General features: G+C 40.2%; 1 protein-coding gene and 1 long non-coding RNA gene across 3 annotated transcripts; one reads left to right on the plus strand and one right to left on the minus strand.

Moving 5' to 3' along the window:
• Positions 1–1,164: 1,164 nt before the first annotated feature.
• ZBTB43 (zinc finger and BTB domain containing 43) lies at positions 1,165–25,432 on the plus strand. 2 transcript variants are annotated; one of them, XM_082400882.1, is made up of 3 exons: positions 1,179–1,319; positions 5,454–5,577; positions 19,980–25,432. In XM_082400882.1, the coding sequence occupies exon 3, from the start codon at positions 20,003–20,005 to the stop codon at positions 21,404–21,406; it is 1,404 nt and encodes a 467-aa protein (XP_082257008.1). In that variant the 5' UTR covers positions 1,179–1,319; positions 5,454–5,577; positions 19,980–20,002; the 3' UTR covers positions 21,407–25,432. The 2 variants fall into 2 exon arrangements, with proteins under 2 accessions (XP_082257007.1, XP_082257008.1); XM_082400881.1 differs by lacking the exon at positions 5,454–5,577 and having other exon boundaries at positions 1,165–1,319.
• LOC309632891 lies at positions 10,419–19,973 on the minus strand. The gene is made up of 2 exons (XR_014247120.1): positions 18,557–19,973; positions 10,419–18,176 (listed from the first exon to the last, which is right to left on the minus strand). It is a non-coding gene; the product is annotated as an uncharacterized lncRNA (long non-coding RNA).
• Positions 25,433–27,190: the final 1,758 nt, after the last annotated feature.

The following is a 27,190-nucleotide window of genomic DNA, read 5'->3' on the forward strand; positions in this document are numbered from 1 at the left end:
CCAAGGCAGAGTCAACTTTCCTTGCTGCCTGCCTCTGCAGGGTAGTTTTTTGTTTTTTCTCTAGTCTATCCTTCCCCAAAGATATATTCCTTCTTGGGTCCCAACCTGATGTTCCAATTTGGCTGTCATCCTGCCTGGACCCACGTAGATGCCCCCATAGCTGGTGGTAGCATTAATGTTTACCTACCTCCAGAGATGATTTTCAAAATATTTGTCAGTATGGCATATGCACCAAACCAATCAGAACAGATACAGACTGTACCTGTGCATAACTTCTGAACATTAATTCTAACTTCCTAGGCTTATGTTTCTGCTCCCTTTCTGGCCTCAGATGATTTTCCTGACTTTCTCGCAAGGTTATCTATACATTTAAAAAGGGTATTTTCAATACTTCTCCTAGCAATTTTATATATTTTGTTGCTGTTATATTTGGAGATATGTAGTCTATAATATTGCTAGAAATAAAGTCCAAGTAAGTTTATTAGGCTTATGCAACAAACATCCAGGAGTAAGCAGTCCAAAGCTGACTGTAGCTTAATGTCATACGAGACCTAGGCTCTCTCAATCTTTCTGCTGTTCTGGCCGTGGCAAAGCACTTAAGGAGCACACTCAACTAGAAGTCCTAGTGGACTCTGTAAAAACAAAAACAAAATAAACAAACAAAAACTTTTCCAGAAGCCCCACTCAATGACTTCTATAATACGTATTATGGGCTAGAAGTTGGTCACATGCCTATGCCTAGTCCAACTACTGGCTAATGAGAATGAGTTTACCACGAAGAGTCTGGACCAATTATGAGCCATTCCCTCCAGTTGGGGTGGAGCTTTTCCTAGGGGTTCCCGGCACAGTGCTTGCCACACAGAGGGCACTGGTCCTTTCATTGAACACTTACTGAGCATCCACTACGAGCCAAAGGCTCTGTGGAGGCACAAAAGGATTTGACACAATCTTTGCTGGACAAGCTGAGATAGGTCAAAGGGTTTAGGACTCGGTATCCGCTCAATTCTTAGCGATTGCCCTAGAGTCCCTAATGCAGATTGACCTGCTCCAGGTTATACTGCGCAGCCGCCGGCTCTCTCTGAGCACGCTCCTGACGCCCCGCCCCAAACGCGAGTCCCGCATGCGCACATCGCTTTCTCTCTGACGCACCCCCGGAAGCACTGGCAGTTTCGGTGGGGGCTGGACCGGGAAGCATTTCCGGGGGCGGGAGGCGCAGGCTGAGGCGGTCGCGGCGGCGGCGGCGGCTTGAACGGGCCTGGCGCCGGCGGCGGCGGAAAGTATCCCACCGGTGGGCTATGTGAGCGTCGAGGACTTGGCAGGTGTGTCGGAGTCTGGACAACGGGTAGCAAGGGGGCAGGAAGGGAAACCGGAGAGGTATAAGGACTTCTCTGCAGGTCGCGGCGCGCGCACCGCTGGCACCGCGAGGCCCATTACGCCAACCGGGATGCTGAAGCCGCGCGCGGGCCGTTGGAGTCCCGGCACCCCGGGTCCGACCCCTGCGGTCTCCGGCCAGCCCGGCGCGCGTACAGCGACCCCAAGGCCCCTGAGGCAGCATTTCGCCCAAGGTCACCCCGCGGCGGCGGACCTCAGCGGGCCAGAGCGCTTAGAGATCCTGCCCCCCCCGTCAGTCCGCCTGCCGGCCTTTCGGGGGCGCCGGGTGGGCGCGACTTGGCGGCCTCGCGATCGAGTCAAGGCCGGGAGAAAGACTACGCCGGGACTTCGCTGATATCTGCTTCTGTTTACTTCTGTGTTTCACCTTTTTTGCTGTCTGTGTCACCTGTTGTCACCTGCCCTTTTTGCCTCTCAACTCGGCTCCTGTCAACTTTGTATTTCTCTCCACTTTGTCTCTCTCGAACCCATCTCTGAGTATCTGGACCCTGTCTTTATTTGTTTCCATCTTGCTTCTGTGTCTGTTGACCCTGTGTTTCCCTTTTAGTCCTTAACTCTCATTCATGGCCTGCCTGTCGGTCCAGCTTTTTGCCCGTCTGTGTTTCTCTCTCTCTCTGCCAATCGTGTGTCCTTCTGTCTTGTTTCTGCCTCTCCTAACTGGGTTTCTCTGGGCGGGCCTGCCCTGACCTCTGAGCCATGGAAGGTGACTCATGACCCTGTGAAGCTTCCTGCACGGGTGACAATCTCAGCGACTAGACTGCCGTCTGACCTCAACTCTGACAGGTGTCGCCCAACTTAAGTGTCAAGGTGCAGGAGCTCCTGGAGGACAGAGAGAAGGCCATCTCAGGGCCAAAGTAGCTTGATGAATCCTTGCTTTTTCTTACCGTGGTTTTTCAGGCCTGTCCAGCTCCCTACCTCCCTTTGCTCCATCCACATGGCCTCCAGGGTTCTAAAGAGCCTGCTTTCTGAGTTACAGCTGCTTAACCAGGCCTGTCTCCAGGCTAAGGAAGGGTCTGAGATCCTCTGCCCCTTGGGGCTTATGGAACAGTAGCAGAATTTCTGGGAGAGCTGTATGCTTAGTTCAGAGATTGTGTCACTGTGTACAGTTAAATTATGAGAAACATAATAATTTGGGGTTCTTCATTCTTTGCTTTACAAAAGTATTCACTGGAGAAATAAGCCAGACACAAAAGAACAAATATTGTATGAGTTCACTTATATGAGGTATCTAAAATAGGCAAATTCATGGAGACAGAAAGTGGAATATAGTTTACCAAGGGCTGAGTGGGAGGAGGGAGTGGAGAGTTTAATGGATACAGAGTTTTAGTTTGGGATTATGAAAAAGTTCTGCAAATGGATAATAGTGATGGTTGCACAACAACATAAATGTACTTAATGCCACTAATTGTACACTTTAAATTGTTAAAATGGTAAATTTCATGTTAGGTATATTTTTACCAAAAAAAAATTGCTAAGTGTAGATTCCTGGAACTAACAAGCTCTATGAAAAATGTGACTTTAAAAATTGATTCTGTAGCTTTTAGGAACATTTAGTTGAACTTACGTTTCTTGATGCCCGCTCTCCACAGCCAAGGTCCTTAGAAAAGGAGTTTGGTTGAAAGAATTTAGTTAAAAATTTGTACTTGTAGCAGGTTCCCACCCTGGCTGTCCCTCCATATTCATTGGATTCAGGGCAGGAATCTGCTACACAAGCAGAAAATTTGAGGAAGATTTTAACTTTTCACATGAAGAAAACTCTTAGGGTTGGAAAAATAGTCTTTTTATTATAATAATGAAAAATTATGTTATTTTCTTGTGTGTTTTCTGATGGGGGAGGCTTTTGTTTTATGTTCTCTCATCTAAGTTATTGGTTTGTTTGTAAGCTAGTTTATCAAGGTTTCTTATAAGGTGTAGCAGCTGAATTACTACCATATTGAATCCTAGATACCATCGATTATTTTATGTACCACCAAAGGAAGAGAAAACACTGCCAATTAAGCTATTACATACGCTTCTTTACATTTTTAAACTTACTTAGACTTTTTTTTTTTTTTGGTTGCGCCGGGTCTTAGTTGGGGTGGGCGGGCTCCTTAGTTGCAGCATGCGAACTCTCAGCCACGGCATGCACGTTGGATCTAGTTCCCCCACCAGGGATTGAACCCAGGCCCCCTCCATTGGGAGCGCAGGGTCCAAATCACTGCGCCACCAGGGAAGTCCCTAGACATTTTAAAATGATACTCTAGTGTATGTGTAAAAAGAAGAGGGCTTCCCTGGTGGCGCAGTGGTTGAGAATCCGCCTGCCAATGCAGGGGACACGGGTTCAAGCCCTGGTCTGGGAAGATCCCACATGCCGCGGAGCAGCTAGGCCCGTGAGCCACAATTACTGAGCCTGCGCGTCTGGAGCCTGTGCTCCGCAACAAGAGAGGCCGCAATAATGAGTGGCCCGCGCACCGCGATGAAGAGTGGCCCCCACTTGCCGCAACTAGAGAAAGCCCTCGTACAGAAACGGAGACCCGGGCTTCCCTGGTGGCGCAGTGGTTGAGAATCCGCCTGCCAATTCAGGGGACACGGGTTCGCGCCCTGGTCTGGGAAGATCCCACATGCCGCGGAGCAACTGGGCCCGTGAGCCACAACTACTGAGGCTGCGCGTCTGGAGCCTGTGCTCCGCAACGGGAGAGGCCGCTACAGTGAGAGGCCCACGCACCGCGATGAAGAGTGGCCCCCGCTCGCCGCAACTGGAGAAAGCCCTTGCACAGAAACGAAGACCCAACACAGCCAAAAATAAATAAATAAATACAAAAAAAAAAAAAAAGAAACGAAGACCCAACACAGCCATAAATAAATTAATTAATTAATTAATTAAAAAAAAAAAAGAATTGGAACACAAAAATATTAAAAAGCTACTTTAAAATAAAAAAAAAAAGAAAAGTGAAATAAATTGGTTAAAGTGTTCATTAACCTTCTTAACCTTCCTACTCTTGAATACTTTTCAATTCAGAGTTGCATCCATGCTTTTCCACAGTGTCATCTTTTGTGCCATCAGAAACGTTGATGAGGCTCTCAGGAATCCTCTATCATTGTCTTAGGCAGAGACAACTGTTATAACTTCCGCCTGGACATCACATCCTGATTTCAGAAATTTAAAAATGTGAAAAAAATGTGCCTCTTATAATCAGTTGAATATAGTTCTATATTATTTTCATGAACTTTTCCTTTTTACCTTATGTTTGCAATTAGAATAGAAAGAGACTTTTGTCTTATTTGTAACATACTGAGGAAAAAAACTTTTATTTTGTTGGTATGTAGAACATACATACCAGCAAATGCTGTTTCTTCCTTCTGCTTTCTTGATTGAGCTTCTTATCCGGAATTCTAATGAATATGAGGGTGCAGTTAAAAACATTTCCTTGGCTTTATTGTAACGTAATGGCAGGATGACTGATAAGTGGGGAGTTAGTGGTTAGAACAATAACTTCTCTTTTGAATCTCAAAGAATTTACCACAATGGACCATTTGCCCTGAAGGTTTTAAGTAAACATTCAGCTGTGGCATGAATTAAACTTCACAAAGTAGGTAGCTTGTTTTTTAAAAACCCTAAAATAGGTTTTACTAAGTTCTTTGGCTACAGTGTTCCAATTAGAAAACATAGGGGTATTGATTGATAGTGGTCTGGAGGCCAAAAACACTTTTGCAAAGGATAGTTTAGTTCTGCAAAATTACATAGGTATCGACCAGTGTTGGTTTCCTATTTTTGACAGATGTAGCATGGTAATACAAGATGTTAACATTAAAAGAAAACTGGCTGACAGTCATATGGGAACTCACCATTTTTTGCAACTTTTCTGTAAAACTAAAATTATCCTGTAATTAAAAGTTTATTTAAAAAATACAAAGGCAGAAGCTAAGAAGGTGCAGAAATAAAGCTAATATAACCAAAAAATATCAATCGTGATTAATTTTCTTTCTGCCACTCACCCACAAGTATAGTATTTATTAGCAAGGCACTGGTACACAGTGAATAGCATCAGCATCTCTTACATTTTCAACGTGATTTTTCTTTTCAGAAATCAATGTGATTTTAATTTGAAACAAAACTAAGAAATGGGTTCCTCTTCCTCGTTCATTCATACTGCTTTTTGATGGTCATGGCATAAGGAACTTTATCCCAGGAATACAACTTTGCATTAGGTAAGCTATAAACTTGCTAAAAATGCAGTTTTTTAAATTATTTACTAAAATGGTTTCTTTTTCAGTAAAAAATAATAATGTAGTTGTACTTAATTGCCCTAGACTGGAAAGGTTCTTTTACTTCTCTTCTGAGGAGTATATATTGCACATTTTAAGGCCAATCACTGCCATACTTTGTACTGTTAGAGCATTTAAATTCCAAGAAATTTTCTGCTAAGTGACTTTTTTTTTTAACTTAGAAAAATATTAGATTTGGAATTACGCTTCTGTTTGAATCCTGACATACCACTTCTGAGATATGTGACCTTGGACAGATCTTTTAACCTTCTTGAGCTTTAGTTTAACTCGTGAGTGTGATGATACAGGGGTATTGCCAGACCCAAATTTACATAGTCTGCTTTGTGAACTGTAAAGCATTTGACTAAAGTATTTTTGTACGCATGGGGTGTTGGTATTATTGTACATTTGTGCCAGTCGAGAGATTTACTAAAGTAATATTTACTGTGTTAAAATGTGCTCTCTACAGTAAGCATGCAAATTACCATGTGCCGTCGTTAAGAAATCTCTGGAGGGCTTCAAGAAGTCACTCGTGGGTCGGCTTCCCTATTATATTGTTGTCCTCTGTGTTTTTAGGATATGTAATTGGTATTTAAATAGTGCATAAAACTTGACATACAATTCCTCAGCTGAATAATAAATACAGGCTACTTTTAAACTCGTCAGAGTTGGAAGGGATCTTGGAGGTCATCTAGTTCAGTGATTCTATTATTATTATTAATTTATTTTATTTTGGCTGCGTTGGTTCTTTGTTGCTGCGCACGGGCTTTTCTCTAGTTGCGGCGAGCGGGGCTACTCTTCATTGCAGTGCACGGGCTTCTCATTGCGGTGGCTTCTCTTGTTGCAGAGCACAGGGTCTAGGCACGTGGGCTTCAGTAGTTGTGGCACGCAGGCTCAGTAGTTGTGGTGCACCGGCTTAGTTGCTCCGCGGCATGTGGGATCTTCCTAGACCAGGGCTCAAACCCGTGTCCCCTGCATTGGCAGGTAGATTCTTAGCCACTGCACCACCAGGGAAGCCCTAGTTCAGTGATTCTTTAATATTTACCCTTTGTCCTCTGCTTTAAAAAAAAAGCCAGATAATGTCAGTGAAGGATGGAAGGAGTTAGCTGGGATTGGTGTGCTTGTTTTAGAACTGTTACTATTGGATTTTTTTTTTTTTTTAACTTTGCAAGGTGACATATAAAATTGCTAGTACTTCATTAAGTCTGAAGACAGTGAATAATTTGCTCTGGAGTTTATGAATGTGTTGTACATTGTAGATTGTTTCAGGTATTTATTTGTGAAAATACTCATCTTTACCTTCCGTACTGTCTCATCTCTCAGACTGTATTGGGCCTGAGCAAGTGTTTTGAATTTAAATTCCAGGTTCACTGCTTACTGGTTATATGACCTTAGGCAAGTAGTTTAGCTTCTTTGTCTATTTCTTATTCTATACAATAGGAATAAAAAGTATCTATCCAGTGGGTTGTTATGAGGATTAAATGAGAATACAAAAAGTGCTTTGCACAGAGTCTGTTACAATACATGTGTTAAATACATGGTGGATGTTGTTACCTCTTCTACTAATTATGACATTTTCCTAGTTACCCAGTTGGGATTGGTAACTAGTTTACCTTGCATCACTCTATTTTTTAAAACTGCTTTATTGAGACATAATTCATAGGTAGTTAAGAAGTTTTTTTTAGTATATTTAATGGGTTGTATACGCATCACCACAACTTAATTTTAGAATTTTTGTCTCTCCTTTAAAAAAAAACCAATTTGCAGTCACTCCTCGCCCTGTAGTTCCTTGCAGCCGCTGATTTACTTTTTGTCTCTGGATTTCCCTATTCTGGACATTTCATGTAAATGAAATCACACAAGATTTAGCCTTTTGTGTCTAACTTCTTTCATTTGGCCCAGTGTTTCAAGGCTCAGCCATGTTGTCGTATCTATCAGTACTTCATTCTTTTTTATTGCCAAAAGAATGGCATAATACGTATAGTATGTAATAAAATGGAATAATATTCCATTTTATAGATATACCACATTCTATTTATCCAGTCATCAGTTGAGGACATTTGGGTTGGTTCCACTTTTTGGCCATTATGAATAATGCTGTTATAGACATTCATGGATAAGTTTTCTGTGGACATCATATATTTTCATTTCTCTTGGGTATATACCTAAGAGTAGAATTGTTGAGTTACGTGATAACTCTGTTTAACTTTTTGAGGAGCTGCCAAACTGTTTTCCAAAGTGGCTGCCCCGTTTTACATTCCCACCAGCAATGTATAAGGGTTCTAATCCTTCCATATCCTCTCCAACACTTGTTAGTGTCTGTCTTATTTATCATTGCCATCCAAGTGGGTGAAAAGTGATGTCTCATTGTAGTTTTGATTTGCATTTCCCTAATGAATAATGATAGTGAACATCTTTTGTATGCTCTTTTGTGTATCTTCTTTGGGGAAATGTCTATTCAAATCCTTTACCCATTTTTCATTTGGGTAGTCTTTTTATTATTGAATTTTAAGAGTTCTTTATGTATTCTGGATACAAGTCACTTATCAATTATATGATTTGAATGTATTTTCTCCCATGTTGTAGGTTATCTTTTCATTTTCTTTTTTAATAGATCTTTATTGGAGTGTAATTTCTTCACAATACTGTGTTAGTTTCTGTTGTACACCAAAGTGAATCAGCCATATGCATGCATATATACCCATTATCCCCTCCCTCTTGAGCCTCCCTCCCATCCTCTCTATCCCACCCCTCTAGGTTATCACAAAGCACTGAGCTGATCTCCCTGTGCTCTGCTGCTGCTTCCCACTAGCTAATTATTTTACATTCGGTAGTCTTTTCATTTTCTTGATAGTATTATGTGTACCTTGGGCCACTCTTGCATCTTCCTGCCTACGCAGTCAGTTAGTCCCATCAATTCTGTTTTCCATACCCACTGTTATTTTCATTGCCTCAAACCTAGAGCATATTTACTGAAATCTTAGAATTGACCTTTATTTCAGACTTGCTCCTGCTTTAAGACCATCAACAGATTGTCCTTTCTGAACATATTTCACAGCATGTCACACAGAAGTTTTCAGTGCTGCCTCCAGTGCCCACATTTAAAGCTCAAACTCAGCCTTCAGCAGGATAGTACCAGTCATTCCTTCCAGATTTATCTCTCACCACTCCCTGTCACTTGTAGAAGGAAGCACAGGTAATGACGTACATGCCACTAGCAGTGGTCTTGAATGGAAAAGAGCTTTTGAGAGGGCCTTCTGGTGGTAATTTTATCATAAAATAGGATCTTGCCCTCAGTGTGATGGTACCAGTAACTCAATTTTTTCAATGTGTCACACTCATAATACACTCAACCTACAAGAGATTAAAATAAACCAGAATGCCATGTGGTTTATAATGTTTCTTTCTGTGTTAATAAGTGAGATAGGCTTACAGTTTTTTCTTTGTTGTCCAGTTTTGATAGCACGGTTTTATAAAAAATAATTAGCAAATTTTCTCCTATCTTTGTTCCCTTTCTCCCTTCTTCCCCCTCTGAAACAGTTTATATAACATAGGAATTAGTTGTAAAGAATTTTCCCGTTGTGCTTTGGGCAGTCATTTGATTATGTTTTATCATTTCTCCATAGTTACTGATCTGTTAGATGTCTATATTTTTCTATAAAGTTTTTATCAATGAGACTTTAAAATTTATTAGGGGAAAATTGTTTTCTGTTTTAAAAAGTTTCTATCATGTGATTATATTTCATTTCTTATTCCTAATTTTGTGAATTTGACATTTTTAGATTTATTATTGTGTAATCACTTGTAATCAAATGAGCTCGTGTATGCATTTCTGCTTTGGGGGATTTATTGATGCTCTCTGTGGCCACTTATATGATCATTTATGTAAATGTCCTATGGAAACTGAAAAAGAGGATATATTTGTAGGATATAGAGGTTGTATGTTTCAGTTAAATTAGCATTATTAATGATAACCAGTCTAAACCTCTAGATCCAAATTATCTTTTGCCTTATTGATTTATTAAAGATTAAAAGAGGGACATTTATATTTCTTACTATAATTATGTTTCTGTCACTGTTGTGGTTTTTTTTATTTTTTTTGAAAACTGTACTGCATTTACATATACAAGTTCACAAGGTAACCCTCATGTGAATTATAGAATTCATCAATTATCAATAAACTTTCACCTCATTTGATGCTTTTTACATTGAATTTACTTTGATATTAATATTGTTGTCTGAAATTTTTTTGTTTTCATGTACCTGTTCTTTTTACTTTTGACCTTTTTTGTGATGGATTCTATTCACTTTTCTATATCTAAAAAAGTACTTCACCTTCATTTTGAAAGATATTTTGATTGGGTATAGAATTCTAGGTTGATAGTTTTTTCTTTCAGCACTTTAAAGATGTCTGCTGTCTTGCATTGTCTCCTTTCTCCTGGCTGGCATTGTTTCTGACAAGAAGCTTGCAACCTTTCTTACCTTTGGTCCTCTGTACACAATGAATCTTTTTTCCCTGGCTGCTTTCAAGATTTTCTCTTTGTTACTAGTTTTCAGTGATTTGATTATGATATGCCTTGGTATAGTTTTCTTCATACTTCTTGTGCTTGGGGTTTGTCGAGCTTCTTGGATCTGTGGCTTTATAGTTTTTATCAACTTTAGGAAGATTTTGGCTGTTATTCAAATAAATTTTGGGCTTTATACCCTCCCACTCCTTCAGAGACTCCCAATTTTATGCCTTGAAGTTGTCCCACAACTCACTGATACTCTTTCCCCCCTTCCTGTTTTCTTTTCAGCTTTTTTCTATTTTAGGTTGTTTGTGTTGCTGTGTTTTCAAGTTCACTAATCTTTTCTTCATGTTAATTCTTTTGTTATTCTCATCCAGTGTTTGTCTGTAGAAGTTCAATTTGGGTTTTTTTGTTTGTTTGTTTGTTTTCCTGTCTACCTACTATGCTTAATTTTCCTCCATTTTCTTGAACACATGGGATGTAGAATTTTCTACCAGTTGTATAAGTTTGTCATTTCTGGGTCTGTTTCTGTTGATCAGTTTTTTTCTTTTTTCTCTCTCCTTAATATGGGTTATATTTTCCTGCTTCTTTGCATCCCAGGTGATTTTTTTTTTTTTTTTAATTGAATGCCAGACATGAATTTTACCTTGTTGGGTTCTGGATTTTTTGTATTACGTAAATATCCTTAAGCTTTGTTCTGGAACACAATTAAGTTATTTGGAAATATTTTACTCCTTTTGAGGCTTGTTTTTAAGCTTTGTTTAATGGGACCAGAACTGCATTTTGTCTAGGGCTAATTTGTCCCCACTGCTGAGGCAAGACTCTTCTGAATACTCAAGGCTTTACATTCAGGCAAGTTTTCTTCTATTAACTATTTTATTTGATTATTCCTTCTACTCCATTCGTTTTGTTATTTCTTTGAAGGATGCTAATTAGTGATATGTTGGATCTCTGTTCTCTGTTCTCCTGTTCTGTTATCTTCTCCCTTGCTGTTTTCATATTTTTATCCTCCTCCTTCATAAAAGTTCCTCAAAGTGCCTTGCACATCATTGATTCCATTTTCTATAGTTGCAATTCTGCTCCTTATTGCCTGTTTAAATTTTTGCTCTATTTTAGTTTCCTTACATCTTGTCTTTAATTCAGTTGGCTCTTTTTTTCATATCATTCTACTGTTTTGTCTTATCTTCCTTAAACTTCATTCATGGAGACTGCGTTTTCATGTTTGTGGAAATCAGTTTAATAATGCTATCTAAACTGTACTCTTTGTTTACACTTTACTATTTTCTTTTTCTTGGTTATTGTAGAATCTATTTACAGACCTCATTTATTTACAGAATAAAACTATGTTGGAAAACATTTTGTTTGGGTCTGAAAATTTCCCCCTTTTTGGGAAGATTATTTTGGGGTCCTTCACTGTATACCTGAATGCTGTTATAATCAACTCTTAGCTCTTTTGCTGGAGGATGGGCTGACTATATGGACACCAGGGTTAGCTTGAGTAAAATGTCTGGGGCTGGAGGCTAGGTCTGAGGCATTGTTAGGAGAGTTTGAGCACTTTCTTCTGTGTTGGTGAAATTGTTTTACCAGGGGCCTATTTTTGTCTCTTTGGCCCAGCTGGCAAAGTATGGGCTATGTTTTTGCCTCCTTCCTGGAGCTACCCTCTCATGTCAGGTCTTTAAAAATTTTCTGCTGAGGCAGTGTGCAACCTTTGGTATCCCAATGCAGCCATCTCTGAATGTTGCCAATATTGCAAGACCTTTCCTGTGGTCTGCCCTGCCTTTTTAGCTGCAGGCCTTCCAAATGAACAGGTATTCATTGGTCCTCTGTCAGGATTACTGCTACCAGAATTGCCTGGTATAGCAGGTGGAGTTGCCAGGTCAGTGTCTCCCTTTATCCTGGCCCCATCTCCACTATATCCTTAATTTAAATTTGTTGCATATAGATAACTCTGATCCCAATTTTTCAGGCTAGTTTTTCTGTATGTCTTAGATTTTTTGGTTAGGATGTAGTAGATGGGAAGGATTATATGCTGCTCTCAAGTCTTCCTCTTACCCTGGTGACACCAAAATTTATAGTGACAGGATATATAACTTTAGAGTATACCAGGTTCCCGCCTCTGAATTCCTCTTGGATTTGTAATTCTTTTGTGGTGCTTTTATAAGGCTTTGCGTTGAATAACAGGGTTGTATGCTATGCGCGTTTTTTATCTCCCTACCAGATTATAAGCTCGGGACAGTGACATTCCTTCATCATCTTAGAAGTCTCCCACAGTACTTTGCATATAGTGTTTTATGTTGTGGGGTTTTTTAAATTTTTTTTCAGTGAGTTAATTACTTTTATGAAACTCTTAACAATTGGAATGGTAACTATACTATTAATATAGGTCACAACTGCCTGTGAGTTTGTAAGTATTGCTTATATAGCAGGAAAACCTGTAGGAGAGGTTTAGGTTTTGCATGTTACAAGGTAAGGGAATATGTAGAAGTGCCACATTCACTCAAATTTAAGGGTAGAGGTCAGATACTTACTAAATTACAAAGACTGTTACCACCTTGACACAGTTAAAAATAAAGTTACATGACATTTTTTCCAGTTTGTTTTTTTTTTTAATATATGGTAAAAAATAAATATCATTCAATTTGCCACTTTAACGATTTTCAGGTGTACAATTTAGTGACATTAATTATACCCCAATGTTGTGCAATCAGCACCACTTTCTAGTTCTGAAATATTTTCGTCACCCCAAATAGAAACTCTATCCATTAAACAGTAACTCCCCATTTCTCACTCACCTGAGCCCCTGGTAACCTCTAATCTACTTTCTCTGAATTTGCCTATTTTAGATATTTCACATAAGTAGAATTATACATTTGTACTTTGCGTCTGGCTTACATAAATGTTTAGCATGTTGTTTTAGTGTAACGTTTTCAGTGTTCATCCATGTTGCAGCATATATCAGAACTTCATTCCTTTCTGTTTGTGTTCTCTATGTGTCTTTTCAGTATAATTGATTTATAATATTGTTAAAGTCCTCTATTTCCTTATAGATCTTCTGTCGTATTTTTCTATCCATTATTGAAAGTGAGGTATTGAAGTCTCCACCTGTTTTGTAGATGTCTATGTTTCTCTCTTCAATTCTGTTCATATGTATTTCTTTTGTTAGGTGCATATATGTGGTTTGTTTTTTTTTAATTTTTATTTATTTATTTATTTATTTACGTCTATGTTGGGTCCTTGTTGCTGCGCATGGGCTTTCTCTAGTTGCGGCAAGCGGGGCCTACTCTTCGTTGCGGTGCGTGGGCTTCTCATTGTGGTGGTTTCTCTTGTTGCGGAGCATGGGCTCTAGGCACACAGGCTTCAGTAGTTGTGGCTCGCAGGCTCTAGAGCGCAGGCTCAGTAGTTGTGGCACACCGGCTTAGTTGCTTAGTGGGATCTTCCCGGACCAGGGATTGAACCTGTGTCCCCTGCATTGGCAGGCAGATTCTTATACCCTGTGCCACCAGGGAGGCGCTAGGTACATATATGTTTTTAATTGTCATGTATTCTTGATAGAGTGATCCTTTTTGACTTAAAATCTATTTTGTCTGATAATAATATAGTCACCGCAGATCTTTCTGTTTCTCTTTGCATGAAATACCTTTTCCATTATTTTACCTTCAACATCTTTGTGCCTTTGTATCTAAAGTGAGTCTCTTATAGACAACATACAGATAAACCATGTTTTTTTATCCATTCTACCAGTCTCTTGCCTTTTAATTGGAGAGCTTAATCCATTTACATATGAAGTAATTTACTGATAAAGGAGGATTTATTTCCACCATTTATTTCTAGCTATCTTCTGTGTATCTTACATGTTTTTTGTTCCTCAGCTCCTCCCTTACTGCTTTTTAATTGAGATTTTTGTTTTGTTTTTGTATACAGTTTTGATTCCCTTCTTTCCTTTTCATGTATATTTTTAGTTATTTTCCTAGTAGTTACCTTGAGGTTTACAATTAACATCTTAAATTTAGCTAGTTTCAATAGTATACGAACTCTGCTCCTCTACATCTCCATCCCTCCCTCTTCATATTGTTATTGTCACTGATTACATCTTAATACATTGTGTGCCTAATAACATAGATTTATAATTATTGTTTTATTCATTTGCTTTTTAAATCATTCAGGAAAAAAAGAGGAGTTGTAAACCAAAAGTATAATATCAGCTCTTATATGCTGTTACCTTTACCAGTAGTCTTTATTTCTTCATATGGCTTTGAATTATTATCTAGTGTTCTTTTATCTCAGCCTGAAGGACACCTTTATCATTTCTTGTAGAGGAAACCTATTAGTAACAAACACCCTTAGCTTTTGTTTATCTGGGAATGTCTTAATTTCTCCTTCATTCTTAAAAGGATAGTTTTGCGGGTGTAGAATTCCTGGTTGACAGATCTTTATCCAAGCACTTTAAATATGTTTAAATATGTCGTGCACTGCCTTCTGAGTGCCGTGATTTCTGATGAGCAGTTAGCTGTTGGTCTTACTGAGGATCCGTTTTGTGTGATGAGTGGCTTCTTTCTTGTTACTTTCAAGATTCTCCATTGTCTTTGGCTTTCCACTATTTGACTTACAGTGTATCTCATGTGGATCTCTTTAATTTTATCTCCTTGGAGTTTGTTAAGCTTCTTGGATGTGTGAGGTTTATGTCTTTCATCAAATTCAGGAAGTTTTCAATCATTATATCATTTAATATCCTTTCTATTCTTTTTTCTCCTTCTGAGACTCTGATTTGCATGTTGGTATATTTGGTTTTCCATAGGTACCTCAGATTGTGTTTCTTTTTCTTCATTCCTAATACTCCTCAGACTGGATATTTCAATTGCTTTACATTTGAGTTTGATGAATTTTTTTCCTTTTGCCTGCTTAAATCTGCCATTGGACTCCTTATTATGAATTTTTAATTTCAACTTCTATTTGTTTCCTTGGTCTGCCATAATAAAATATCACAGGGTAGGTGACCTAAGCAACAAAAATTTATTTTTTCACAATTTTAGAGGCTAGAAGTCTGAGATCAAAATGTTGGCAGATTTGGTTCCTCCTGAGGCCTTTCTCTTTGGCTTGCAGGTGCCAACTTTTCACTGTGTCTTCACATTGCACGCATGCCTGATGTCTCTGTCCAAATTTCATTTCTGATAAGAATACCAGTCAGCTTGGATTAGGTCCCACCCTAACAACCTCATTTTAACTTAATTACCTTTTTAAAGGCCCTAAATCCAAATATAGTCACATTCTGGAGTACTGGGGATTAGGGCCTTAACATAGGAATTTTGGAAGGATACAACTCAGCCCATAATACAGCTTACACTTTTCAGCTCCAGAATTTCTATTTGGTTACATTTTATAATTTCTGTCTCTTTATTGCCATTGTTCTCCTGATTTTATTTAGTTCCTTGTTCATAGTTTTCTTTAACAATTTGAGCATATCCAAGACAGTTGACTTTAACAGCTTTGACTAGCACTTAACGTCTGGAATTTTTCAAGGATAGTTTCTAATTTTTTTCCTGTGAATGTACCTGATTTTCCTTTTTCTTTGTTTACTTTGTAATTTTTGGTTCAGAACTGGATATTTTTAGTGTTCTAATGTGGTAGCCCTTGAAATCAGATTCTTCCCCTCCTAGGGGAGTTTTTTTGTTTCTTGTTGATGGCTGCAGTTGTCTGTATGGTGATTTTTTTCTAAACTGTTTTGCAAAGTCTGTATTCCTTGTTGCATATAGTCACGGAAGTTTCTGTTGCTTTATCTATGTGATAGGCTGTGTCCTGACAGAGATTTCCTTAAATATTTGGGCCCAAGGAATGGGGAGTGGTGTTTGTATTTTAAAATCTACCAGTGGATGCTACTGGGAAAACCACTGCAGCCTGAGGGGCCAAGCAAAAGCTGTGTGGGTTCACCAGACAGGCCAAGATGCAAAACCCCCAATTTTTGGACAGTGTTGTTCTTGCCACCCTGGCATGAGCCAGGCACTCTTGGAAATTGGGCCACTGTCCTGCAAATTGTGGCAGAGCCAAGGAATGGGGATTATTGCTGGTTTGCAGCACGCTGCTCTCTTAACGAGGTTTAGCAGCCTCTTTCATCAAGCATTGAATTGGTTGCTGTAAGTGTCTGATCAGATTCCAGAATTCGGAAATGGTTTATTCTGATCATTTTAACAGTTTACTAGTTGTTTTAGTGGAGGGATCGACACCTAAAGCTTCCTACTCCACCATTTTCTCTAACATCGCTTATGGCGTTTATTTTTATAGAACTGTTTTTAAAAGCCTTATCTCGGTCACATAAAATTCCACAACAGATATTTGAAATCTTGAGGAAAAGATGAGTTATTCAATAAATAGTGTAGGAAAAACAGGCTTGCCATTTTGGAGGGAAAAGGAAAAACTGGATCCTAACCTTCTCCTTATACCAAAGTAAACTCTTTGTATATTATAGGTTTAAATGCCTTTTTAAAAAATGGTGCCAGAAATAAAACCTAAATAATTCTTTTTACTTTTTAAAAATAATCTTGGAGTCAGGCATGCCTTTGTGTGTCTAACACAAAATCCTGAGGCCATAAAAGCAAAAATTGGATAATTTACACAAATTTCGAAGTTAATCTGAATTTACAGAAATGACAAATCAATAAGATGAATTGCTCAATTTATTTGAGCAAAGGCTATGACTGATAATATATAGGAAAAACAAATGACCAGTAAACATGAATAGAGTATCAGTCTTATTCATAATGAAAGAAATGTTGATCAAAACAGTGAATCATGGATTATTCACTTAGGAGATTTGCAAACTTTTTTGTCTTGCTTGATAAAGTCCAGCATTGGTAAGGGTGTAGGGGAGTAGACACTGTCATTTACCGTTGGTAGGAGTGTGACTTGGTGCAACCTTTCTGGAAATTAGTTATATACATATATATATATGAATGTCAAACGCATAGTCCTTTGACCCAGCAGTTCCACTGGTAGAGATTACCCTATAGCTTTTTCCAAGGATATGCCAAGATAGTCATAATTTCAAAAACTCAGACAATTGGAATTCTATAAGAAGAGAACTGATTAAATTATCATACATCCACATAGGAGAAAGCTGTATAGCCATTAAGCAGAATGAGTTACCTTTTTTTATGCTAATGTGGTGTCTTAGTCCATTCGGGCTACTATAACAAAGTGTCATAGACTGGGTGGCTTATAAACAACAGAAATTTATTTCTCAGAGTTCTGGAGGCTGAGAAGTCCAAGGTCAAGGTGCCAGCACATTTGGCTTCTGGCGAGGGCCCACTCACTAGTTCATAGACAGCTGTCTTTTCCCTGTGTCCTCATATGGCCAAAGGGACAAGGGAGTTCTCTGTTGTCTCTTTCATAAGGGACTAATGAATCTAATTAATCCCATTCGGGAGGGCTCTGCCCTCATGACCTAATCATCCCCCAAAGCAAACACCATCACATTGGGATAGGGTTTCAACATATGCATTTTGGGGGACATAATCAGTTTATAGTATGTCAAATGTTCTACAAGATACATTGAATGACAAAAGCTAAGTACAGAATAGAATGTAGGTAATGAGCCCATTTGGGTAGGAATTTTTAAAGGATGTATATGATTTATTCTGATATACACGCAGAGAAGTTTCTAGAAATATATATAGGAGTTTGTTAATGGTGATTTCCTTCTGGGGGAGGTGGGGGACTAGGAATAAATGGTGGAGAGATTTTTTTTTTTTTTTAACAGCATTTTTGTAAATTTTTTTATGCGTGTGTTTTATTCCCCCCTTCCTTTTTTTCAAATAGCTAAAATCAAAATTCTTTACTGATGAGAGCAGAGAATCCAGATGTAGTTCTCAGAATTTACATACCTCTAGTCTATATACATTTGTGTAGTTAACTTTTCCTTTTGAAATTACAAATACCTAAATAATTTATTTCCTGGTCTTATTATTTTGTTTGTTTTAAATTATTATGAAATGTTTTAAGAGCTATAAACCATAAATTAATACTTCATTCTAAAAACACTGCCTTGGGCTTCCCTGGTGGCGCAGTGGTTGAGAATCTGCCTGCCAATGCAGGGGACGCGGGTTCGAGCCCTGGTCTGGGAAGATCCCACATGCTGCGGAGCAACTCGGCCCGTGAGCCACAATTACTGAGCCTGCGCGTCTGGAGCCTGTGCTCCGCAACAAGAGAGGCCGTGATAGTGAGAGGCCCGCGCACCGCAATGAAGAGCAGCCCCCGCTTGCCGCAACTAGAGAAAGCCCTCGCACGGAAACGAAGACCCAACACAGCCATACATACATACATACATACATAAATAAAAAGAATGTAAGCAGACAAGAATAGCATTAAAAATAAATAAATAAATAAATAAATTTTTTTTTAAAATTGAAAAAAAAAAACACTGCCTTACCTCTTAAAATTATTAATGACTAATCTGGTATTTTAGCATCTTCTTAGAAGAGGCAGTGATGTGATAGGAAAAATAGCATAGGCTTTGGAGTCATAGAGACCTAGATTTCAAATTCCAACGTAATAAAAACTAGCTTTTATTTTAGCCTTAGGAAAGTTATTTGAAATAGTGAACTTAAGAATGTCAGTCCTCTACGTTTGCAGGGTCGTTACAAAGATTAGGTGAAAAAAGGTGTACAGTTCCTGGTATTGGGTTGGCCAAAAATTTCCATGTTACAGAGAAACCCAAACAAACTTTGGCCAACCCAATATATAGTAATTACTCAGGAAACATTAGTTTCTTCTCTTGGCATCTCTCCCTATCTCTGAAAGATAACTTTCAACCTTTGTTGGGTTATCTGCTTCTTTTATCTCATACTTAGAAAATCTGGTATTTAGCAATGTTTAGATATGGTATTAGACTTAGGTGACAAATAGCACCAATAAATCTGTTGAATTTTCTGGTTTGTTTTAATTTACTATGGAATTATGGGGCCAGAGCATGCTGCAGAGTTCATCTCGTTGATCAGTCTTGTTAGGAATTGTCTCTAATGCTTGACTCATCTCAAAATATATTTACAGTAATGCCACAGGCAATCCCTTATTCTTTGTTATAACTTTATTTTCAGATTGAGTTCATTCAGTAACAGGGACAGTATTTACTATCCTCTTTGTTCTATAACTTTTTAAACAATTTGGAGATCACCCGATAGAATACCTTGCCTTGCCATTTCGTTCTGCTTCACATTATGAGAAGCTCTTAAAGGGCTAAAATGCTGACAGCAACTAGAGAAACCCATATTGTTTGGGACCTCAGCGAGTTCACCCCTGTGGTGCTGAAGGACCAAAGGCCTGACTGTTCTGGCCCCACCTCTTCAGCCCCCTGCCCCCTTAGTGGATTCTAGCCTGGTGGTTTCCTTTCAGTTCCTTGCATTTACCATGATCATTTCTGCCTGAGAGCCTTTACATGAGCTTTTCCTTTTTTCCACAATTCCTTCCTCACCCCAACTTGTCAAATGTGGGTTGAATCTGAGGCCTCTTAAAAATTCTGTCGTTTGGAACAGGTATTGTGTTTGTTTTGACTAGAAATATTTACTTTGTTTTACTTGAGATTTATATAGCTTACAGATATCTCTGGATTCTATTTTCCCACTCATAGACACAGGCGGTATCAAGAGTTAATACCATAAAGAATGGTGGCTGGTTCCTGCTTTTGGCACACTCGCACCTGCAAGCCTTGCTCTGGGGAATGAATGCTCCACCCACCATGCCCACAGGCCAGGGGACTTTATGGAACTGTGGAACTTGTCTTAGTTTTCTTAGTGATCAATAAGTTTCTCTTTGGGCTGGAATTAGTACTAATTTTTCTTTCTCTTGTAGCACCAAACAAGATTTGTGATGAAATGGAGCCTGGAACAAACTCTTTTCGAGTAGAATTTCCTGATTTTTCCAGCACCATTCTGCAGAAACTGAACCAGCAGCGCCAGCAAGGACAATTATGTGATGTCTCCATTGTTGTCCAAGGCCACATTTTCCGAGCACACAAAGCCGTTCTTGCTGCCAGTTCACCCTACTTTTGTGACCAGGTACTCCTGAAAAACAGCAGAAGGATTGTTTTGCCTGATGTGATGAACCCCAGAGTGTTTGAGAACATTCTCCTATCAAGTTACACGGGACGTCTAGTAATGCCTGCTCCAGAAATTGTTAGTTACTTAACAGCAGCAAGCTTCCTCCAGATGTGGCATGTGGTAGACAAATGCACTGAGGTTTTAGAAGGAAACCCTACAGTCCTTTGTCAGAAGCTAAATCATGGCAGTGACCACCAGTCTCCCAGCAGCAGTAGTTACAATGGCCTGGTAGAGAGCTTTGAGCTGGGCTCTGGGGGCCATACGGATTTCCCCAAAGCCCAGGAACTGAGGGACGGAGAGAATGAAGAGGAGAGCACCAAAGACGAGCTGTCATCTCAGCTCACCGAGCATGAATACCTTCCTAGCAACTCGTCCACGGAGCATGACCGGCTGAGCACTGAGATGGCGAGCCAGGATGGGGAGGAGGGGGCCAGCGACAGTGCCGAGTTCCACTACACCCGGCCCATGTACAGCAAGCCCAGCATAATGGCTCACAAACGCTGGATCCATGTGAAGCCTGAGCGCTTTGAGCAAGCATGCGAGGGCATGGATGTGCATGCATCCTACGATGAGCACCAGGTCACAGAGTCCATCAACACCATGCAGACAGAGCACTCGGTCCAGCCCTCGGGAGTAGAGGAAGACTTTCACGTCGGGGAAAAGAAAGTGGAAGCAGAGTTTGATGAACAGGCTGATGAAAGCAATTATGACGAGCAGGTGGATTTCTATGGCTCTTCCATGGAAGAGTTTTCTGGAGAGAGGTCGGATGGGAATCTCATTGGGCACAGACAGGAGGCTGCCCTAGCAACAGGCTACAGTGAGAATATTGAAATGGTAACAGGGATTAAAGAAGAAGCTTCCCACCTAGGATTCTCAGCCACCGACAAGCTGTATCCTTGTCAGTGTGGGAAAAGTTTCACTCACAAGAGTCAGAGAGATCGACACATGAGCATGCATCTTGGTCTTCGGCCTTATGGTTGTGGTGTCTGTGGTAAGAAATTCAAAATGAAGCATCATCTCGTGGGCCACATGAAAATTCACACAGGCATAAAGCCATATGAGTGTAATATCTGTGCAAAGAGATTTATGTGGAGGGACAGTTTCCACAGGCATGTGACTTCTTGTACCAAGTCTTACGAAGCTGCAAAGGCTGAGCAGAATACGACTGAGGCTAACTAAAAATAGGATCTGGGCCTTGAGTGGCAGGCACAAAAATAAACTATGGTAATTATGCAAATCTGGGCACAGATGATGCGTGCTACTTGCTATTATGAGAGAAGCTTAAAAAAAAGGAAGATATTTCTGAAAGACCAGCTCTAAGTAGGCCAATTAAAAAATCTTAATTCTTCAAATTTGTATGTTCCAGGCCTGGAATGGGTAATGGGGATAAGTTAGCCCACCTCACACCTGGCAAGGTAAACCTTCAGGCCCATTGTGAATGAGGCAGGTGGACTTGGTGATAGAGACACCTGCACTTGGAATTGGACAACGACCCACCAGTTCCATTTCAGGTGGCAGCAGTTTTTGATCACTCATTATTACAAGGTCATATTGGAATTTTATTTTGCTCTTACTATAGATACTTAGGTAATGTGGGTTTGTTTTGGTAGCTGCTTCACTGAATGAGATGCTACTTACGTAATAGCTACAAATAATGTGATTCCTAGGATACTAAGTTGATTAACGGAGCTCTCTTACCTGGGTTTATTCTTTCTAAAGGGTATTTTAACCAAAACTATGGAGATACTAAGAGGGTGACATTCTAAGTAAGAAACAAATAACTTATGGTACAAGCTTCAAATTCTGTAAGATGCCACTGTCACAATGTGTTTCAGACTCTTGATAAGTCAGAGTTTTATATTTTAGTACTAACATTTAGTTTAAACAACTGTTTCTAATTGTAATTCTCTAGGGTGCCAGACATAGGTATTTCTAACTGGTTTGCTGTCCCAAATCCCGTTTAATTGTAGCATCCACACAGTGGGATCTGCTCTGTGGCTAGTAGACATCTAGCCTGCTTTGACTCTGACCACGGTACCATTGGCTGCTCCAGCCGATTCACTCTGTCTTAGATTATGGTGCTTCCTGAAGAGGTCAGTCAATGACCGCAGTTATTGGGAAGGAGCCAGAAGTCACGGCTGAGAGTTACCTATGAACTTCAGGAGCTAATAGAGTGCTACAGTGACACTCCAACTGTCAGAATGAGAGTAGCCGAGTAGCGGAATTTTGAGTGTCAGGTTATACTTGGGCGGGACGAGTTGTGGGGTACAATTGCCCAAGAAAAGAGGAGTCTTGAAAATACACTGGTGGGGGAGATACTCGTAGAGGGGTACACTGAGCTAATCCTCCTGGCTCTTTAGGAGTGCTGGAATGTGTTTTAAAAGGCAGAAAGAAAGAGTCCTAATTTTAGGAAGTAGTCCACAGATTCATGCTCTCATATTATAGATAAAGCTGCGTGAGTTTACAAGTCCTCATAGCTATACCTACCAAAAAAAAAGAAAAGCAGCTATTCTGAGACCTTTTCTGAGGATCACTCAGAGGTTTTAGGTTAAAGAAGAAGCATGTTCAGGATGTTTTAAGCTGTGTAACATACCTGAAGTTGTCACCAGGGTAGGGACAGGGTGCTACTGTTATGTTAACTTTTCCGTAAATTTACCGGCTTATTATTTCTTAGTGGAAACTTTTTTTCCTTAAAATAAAAATAACTTTTCTTGGATTTGGGGTGAAATTTTGTTCTAAAAGTTTGGCTTTGCTCTAAAGTGAGAGACTTTGCTGGCAATGGCCTCTGATCCTCAAGCTCCTACCATCAAGGCATTTACTTGTTAAACGTTGTTTGGAAAGGGGAAAGAAAGACTTACTTACCAGTTAACTCTTGTAATCGAGGTTACAAAACAGGGATGTATTCATTAACACTGTATCATTCTCGATATATAAAAAGCACTTTGTATTTAAAACTTTATTATAAATATATATATATATATTGATTTTTTAACCTAGAAACTAGATATTACCTCTTGGTTGTTTGCCACGTTAATATCTTCTTCTCTTAGTGTTGAAACTTCACCAGTTAACAGTCATTTCTCTGTGTACCTAACAGAGAATATAGAGGTGACTTACAATCAAGCTCAATTGCTCCTTCTCTTTTTCTCACGTTAGAAGCAATGGGTTTTAGGTATGATCCTAGCCTTTATATGTGAGGAGAAATTGTTGTATTACTCCTACTAATTTCAGTACTAAGGCAGTGAAGCCATTTTGTTCTGCCAAAAGCTGATCACCCTCTCCCATGGTTATCAGCAAATCATTTTCTGCCTGTTTGGAAGGTTTGATGTGCTGGTTTCTATTAAAGATTATATTCAAATGAGTGTTGGGACACTTGGGAAGAAGAGTCTGAGAGGTAAAATAAAAATATTCTGGAAAAATCATGGTCCTTCAATTATGTTGAGATCAGCACAGCACCCCATCATGAGTAATGGTGAGGAAGAGCTCTTGTTCAGCCAGGGCTACTGGGCAGCTCTTTGGTGGTAGTTTTGGAAGCAGTCAGTTGTGCTGGGACTTATTTAATGTGTTATGAAGAGAGGGATATCTTTTATTGAACTCCTTATATGTACATCAGCTACTAAATGTAGAATATAAAATGTAAGTTCCTCACATCTACAGTTTTAAGCTTTTTATGATAGTGGGGTTTTTGTAAAAATTAGAGATGCTAATCAGGTCAGCCAGACCCTGTGAGGTGGTTGGGCATCTGAAATGTTGGCTGTGTTCAGAGAGGCGGAGGAAGGGGATTGCCTTAGTTTGGATATTAAAAGTGAATCTTTATAAACTTTGCTTTTAGGATTAGGAGATCATACTGTATTACTACCTTTTTTTTTTCCTGCCCACCCTGGGTTGGATAGATAGTCTCTCTCTTTACCCTCAGTACAGCTTTAGAAAATCTTTATCCTTCCCATTGAGTTTGGATAGCAGGGGGTTAACATTTCCAAACAGTCTTTCAGGGATCTTGTCAATGGCCTACAACCAAGGTTATTTGTCCCCTTTGAGTCTTAACTGTGGTTTTTCTCCAGTCCCAGTGGGACAGGGCTTCAAGGCACCACCAGTGGTATTTAATATTAGTACTTATGCTATGCCTTTAATTTTAGATACATTGCAATAATCCACTTGGTAAAGTAGGTATCACAGTCTAACTGAGGAAGGACTACGATAGCCTTTCCTCAACTGTGGAGGGTTGTCCTCTGGCACTCTCGGACCCCAGCCTGTTGATTCTGATTTCTAGATCTCACTTTCCTCCAGTCTCTTCTTTTGGACACTACTTTCAAAGAGTCTGCCCAAAAGGGTCTCCTCCGTTCTAGTGGGCATTTGCTGAACTAAACTGACCCTAAGCTGACTTCTAGCTGTTTGGGAAAGCTGCTTAGTCTCAGTGGTCTTCCCACAGAGGCACACACCTCCTCGAGCTGCTGTAGAAGTGAAGTTGGGGCAGGGCAGAAGCAGCAACACTGTGCTTTCCCTGAGGAAGAGGATTTGCTGCAGCCCCCGGGGGGAGAGTGGAGAGGATGCCATCACACCAAAGCCAGGTGTTTGCTTTTATAAGGTCTCTGATAATTAGGAATGCTGAAAACCAAGCAAAATATATCCGCCGCCTCACCCCCAGCCCTCTGTGCCACACTAATTTTGTGATTTAGGTTGCTTTCATGGGTGACTAACTTTGTTCAGTGAAACCAGGGTGTGTGTGTGTTTGGGTTTTTTCTTTGCTACTTATGTGTTTAAAGGTACATGTTTCTTATTTCAAATCTCTACTGATAGTGCCCTATGGGAAGATGCTGGAACACATTTTGCAAATGTGACTTTTTTTTTTTTTTTTTTAGTTTTGCTTGAAGCCTGTGTCATAATGTCAGTTGCTGCTGCCTTCTTTCCTTTTATGAGGTTCCCAGTGTTTCTTCTAGAAAATTACTTTATTTATGCAAGTCAGGTGACTCTTAGACCACAAAACCATTTGATGATAAATAGATTATCATTAGGTGCATATCTTATTGATATTTTGTGAAATGTTATGCCTGTGTTGCAAAAGTTGAATAGTTTTGTCTTTATATATTGCTGTCTTCAGTGTACAGCATGGTTTTACTTAATTGAATGTTACTGTTTAATATTTTCTTCTTATAGAAGAGACCACGCCCTTTTGTATGACATGTTTTAATAAATGTTATCTGTCAACTTTGTAAAAGTTTTGTTTTTCACTGTGGATATATGACCACATGTCTTTGTTTTCATTCTGGCTTTTGCCACCTGAGAATAAAAGTAATATCGTGGCCTTTTAACAGATGCCAAATAGACAGCCTGATCAAATGGGTAGTGAGTGATCATTTGCTGTGTCAGGCATTTATGACGATTAACTCACTTAAACCCCCACCAGCCCCATCAGGTATTTAGGTGTGCTGGTTATTCTGTTTGCTCCTCCAGATCCCCTCCCCACCTTGTGCTTCGCTTTGGAGGCTTGCCTCTGGACCTGTCCTTCTGGCTTCTGGTTAGGATCTACCAGAGACACGCTGGGAGGAGCTTGGCGGATGGGAGGAGAAGAAGGCAGGGCATTCACTCGCCCGGCTCTGCCAGGTGTGGGTGGACAGCAGATGGGCTCCTCTGCCAAGGCCCCAGTGCCTGTCAGGCAGCTTCAGGTCTTGGTAGCAACACCCTTCTCTTGTCCTTTCAAGCTGAGGGTTGGTCCTGACTCCCTGTTTTGCCAGCCCTCTAGGGCTTAAGTGTCCTCGTAGGAGTTCCTTAACCGTGCCCGTACCCTTTGTAAATAGTCCCTTATGAAACTCTCCTCAGTCCCCGCAGCTGAGTATGGATCTGTTCCTGCCAGAACCCCAGATGATGCCTTGGGTATACTCGTTTCACATGTGAGCCTGCTGTGATTCAGAGGAGGTAGGTCTGTTACCAAAGGTGGCTCTGCGACTGTGGGGTGGAGCTGAGTTGAAGCAGGACTTCTGGCTACAGTGCACGGAGGTGGTTTTTGCACTGCTCTGTAATGCCTCCATGCTCTTGAGTTGGGTCTCTGCTTCACCTCGCTTTCCCCTCCCCTACTCCCCTCCCTCTCCCCCCCCCCCCCCGCCCGCCAAGAAAACCCTCAAGAGGCAGCAATAGTGCTCTTTAAAAGTGCCGCAGGCCCTGAGGGCCCCACGTATTTCCTAACAACAGCTCATTACCAGAGACTCTGCTTGTTTTAGACCAAACTTAACCATCTTCCCACACAAACCTTCTGTTGCCACTGTTTGTTGTGAGGGTTTTTTTCCCCTCCCCACTGCTGATTTTGAAGCCAGCTACAGATTGCCTCAGCTAGCTTAGCCATTCTCTGTATGGGAAGAAGTCCAGAAGAACCATTTCTGGCCTTTTTTTGAGGTGGGGCCAGTCCATCCTGACCAAGGGCAAACGGTTCAGGCGCTGCAGCGTGGTGACCCCTCCAATCCCTACTTTTACCCTTCCTGGGTACCCTGCTGAGGCCTCTGGTTACCTGCAGTCCAGCCCACCTAGGAAGCAGGTTTTCCCATACAGCTCCTGCAGGGGCAGAGACCTCTGTGTGTGAAGATGAGAAGCACCGTTTCTTATCAGGAGAAAGGAAAAAGATGAAGTGGCTCATTTGTATTTGGGAACAGAAGGGGGGTGGAATGTGAGGGGTGTTATCCAGATGGAGCATGTAACACCTGTGCAGTTTATTTAGATTTCCTCATAGTCAGTTCAGGGACTGCTTCCCACCAAGCCACCGAAGCATTTCTTGACAACAGTCTGTGCACCTGGGCACCTTGGAGGGTGTACGGCTCTAGAATTTGCCCACAGTCAATGGACCAGTTAGCAGGTCAGCAACAGGAAATGAGGTAAGCTTGCTGAACTTGATGTAACAGTCATTTACTATTTGGTAAGTGATTTTAAATTTATTCTTTCTCAGTGCAGAACATGAAAGATAAGAACTCTGTACCC

This window comes from Balaenoptera borealis, assembly GCF_965194805.1.
Source record: "Balaenoptera borealis genome assembly, chromosome: 8".
Classification (NCBI taxonomy): domain Eukaryota; kingdom Metazoa; phylum Chordata; class Mammalia; order Artiodactyla; family Balaenopteridae; genus Balaenoptera; species Balaenoptera borealis.

What these genes read in the sequence shown, in the direction of transcription:
- ZBTB43 (XM_082400881.1), top strand. Translation starts at nt 20,003, where the DNA reads ATGGAGCCTGGAACAAACTCTTTTCGAGTAGAATTTCCTGATTTTTCC.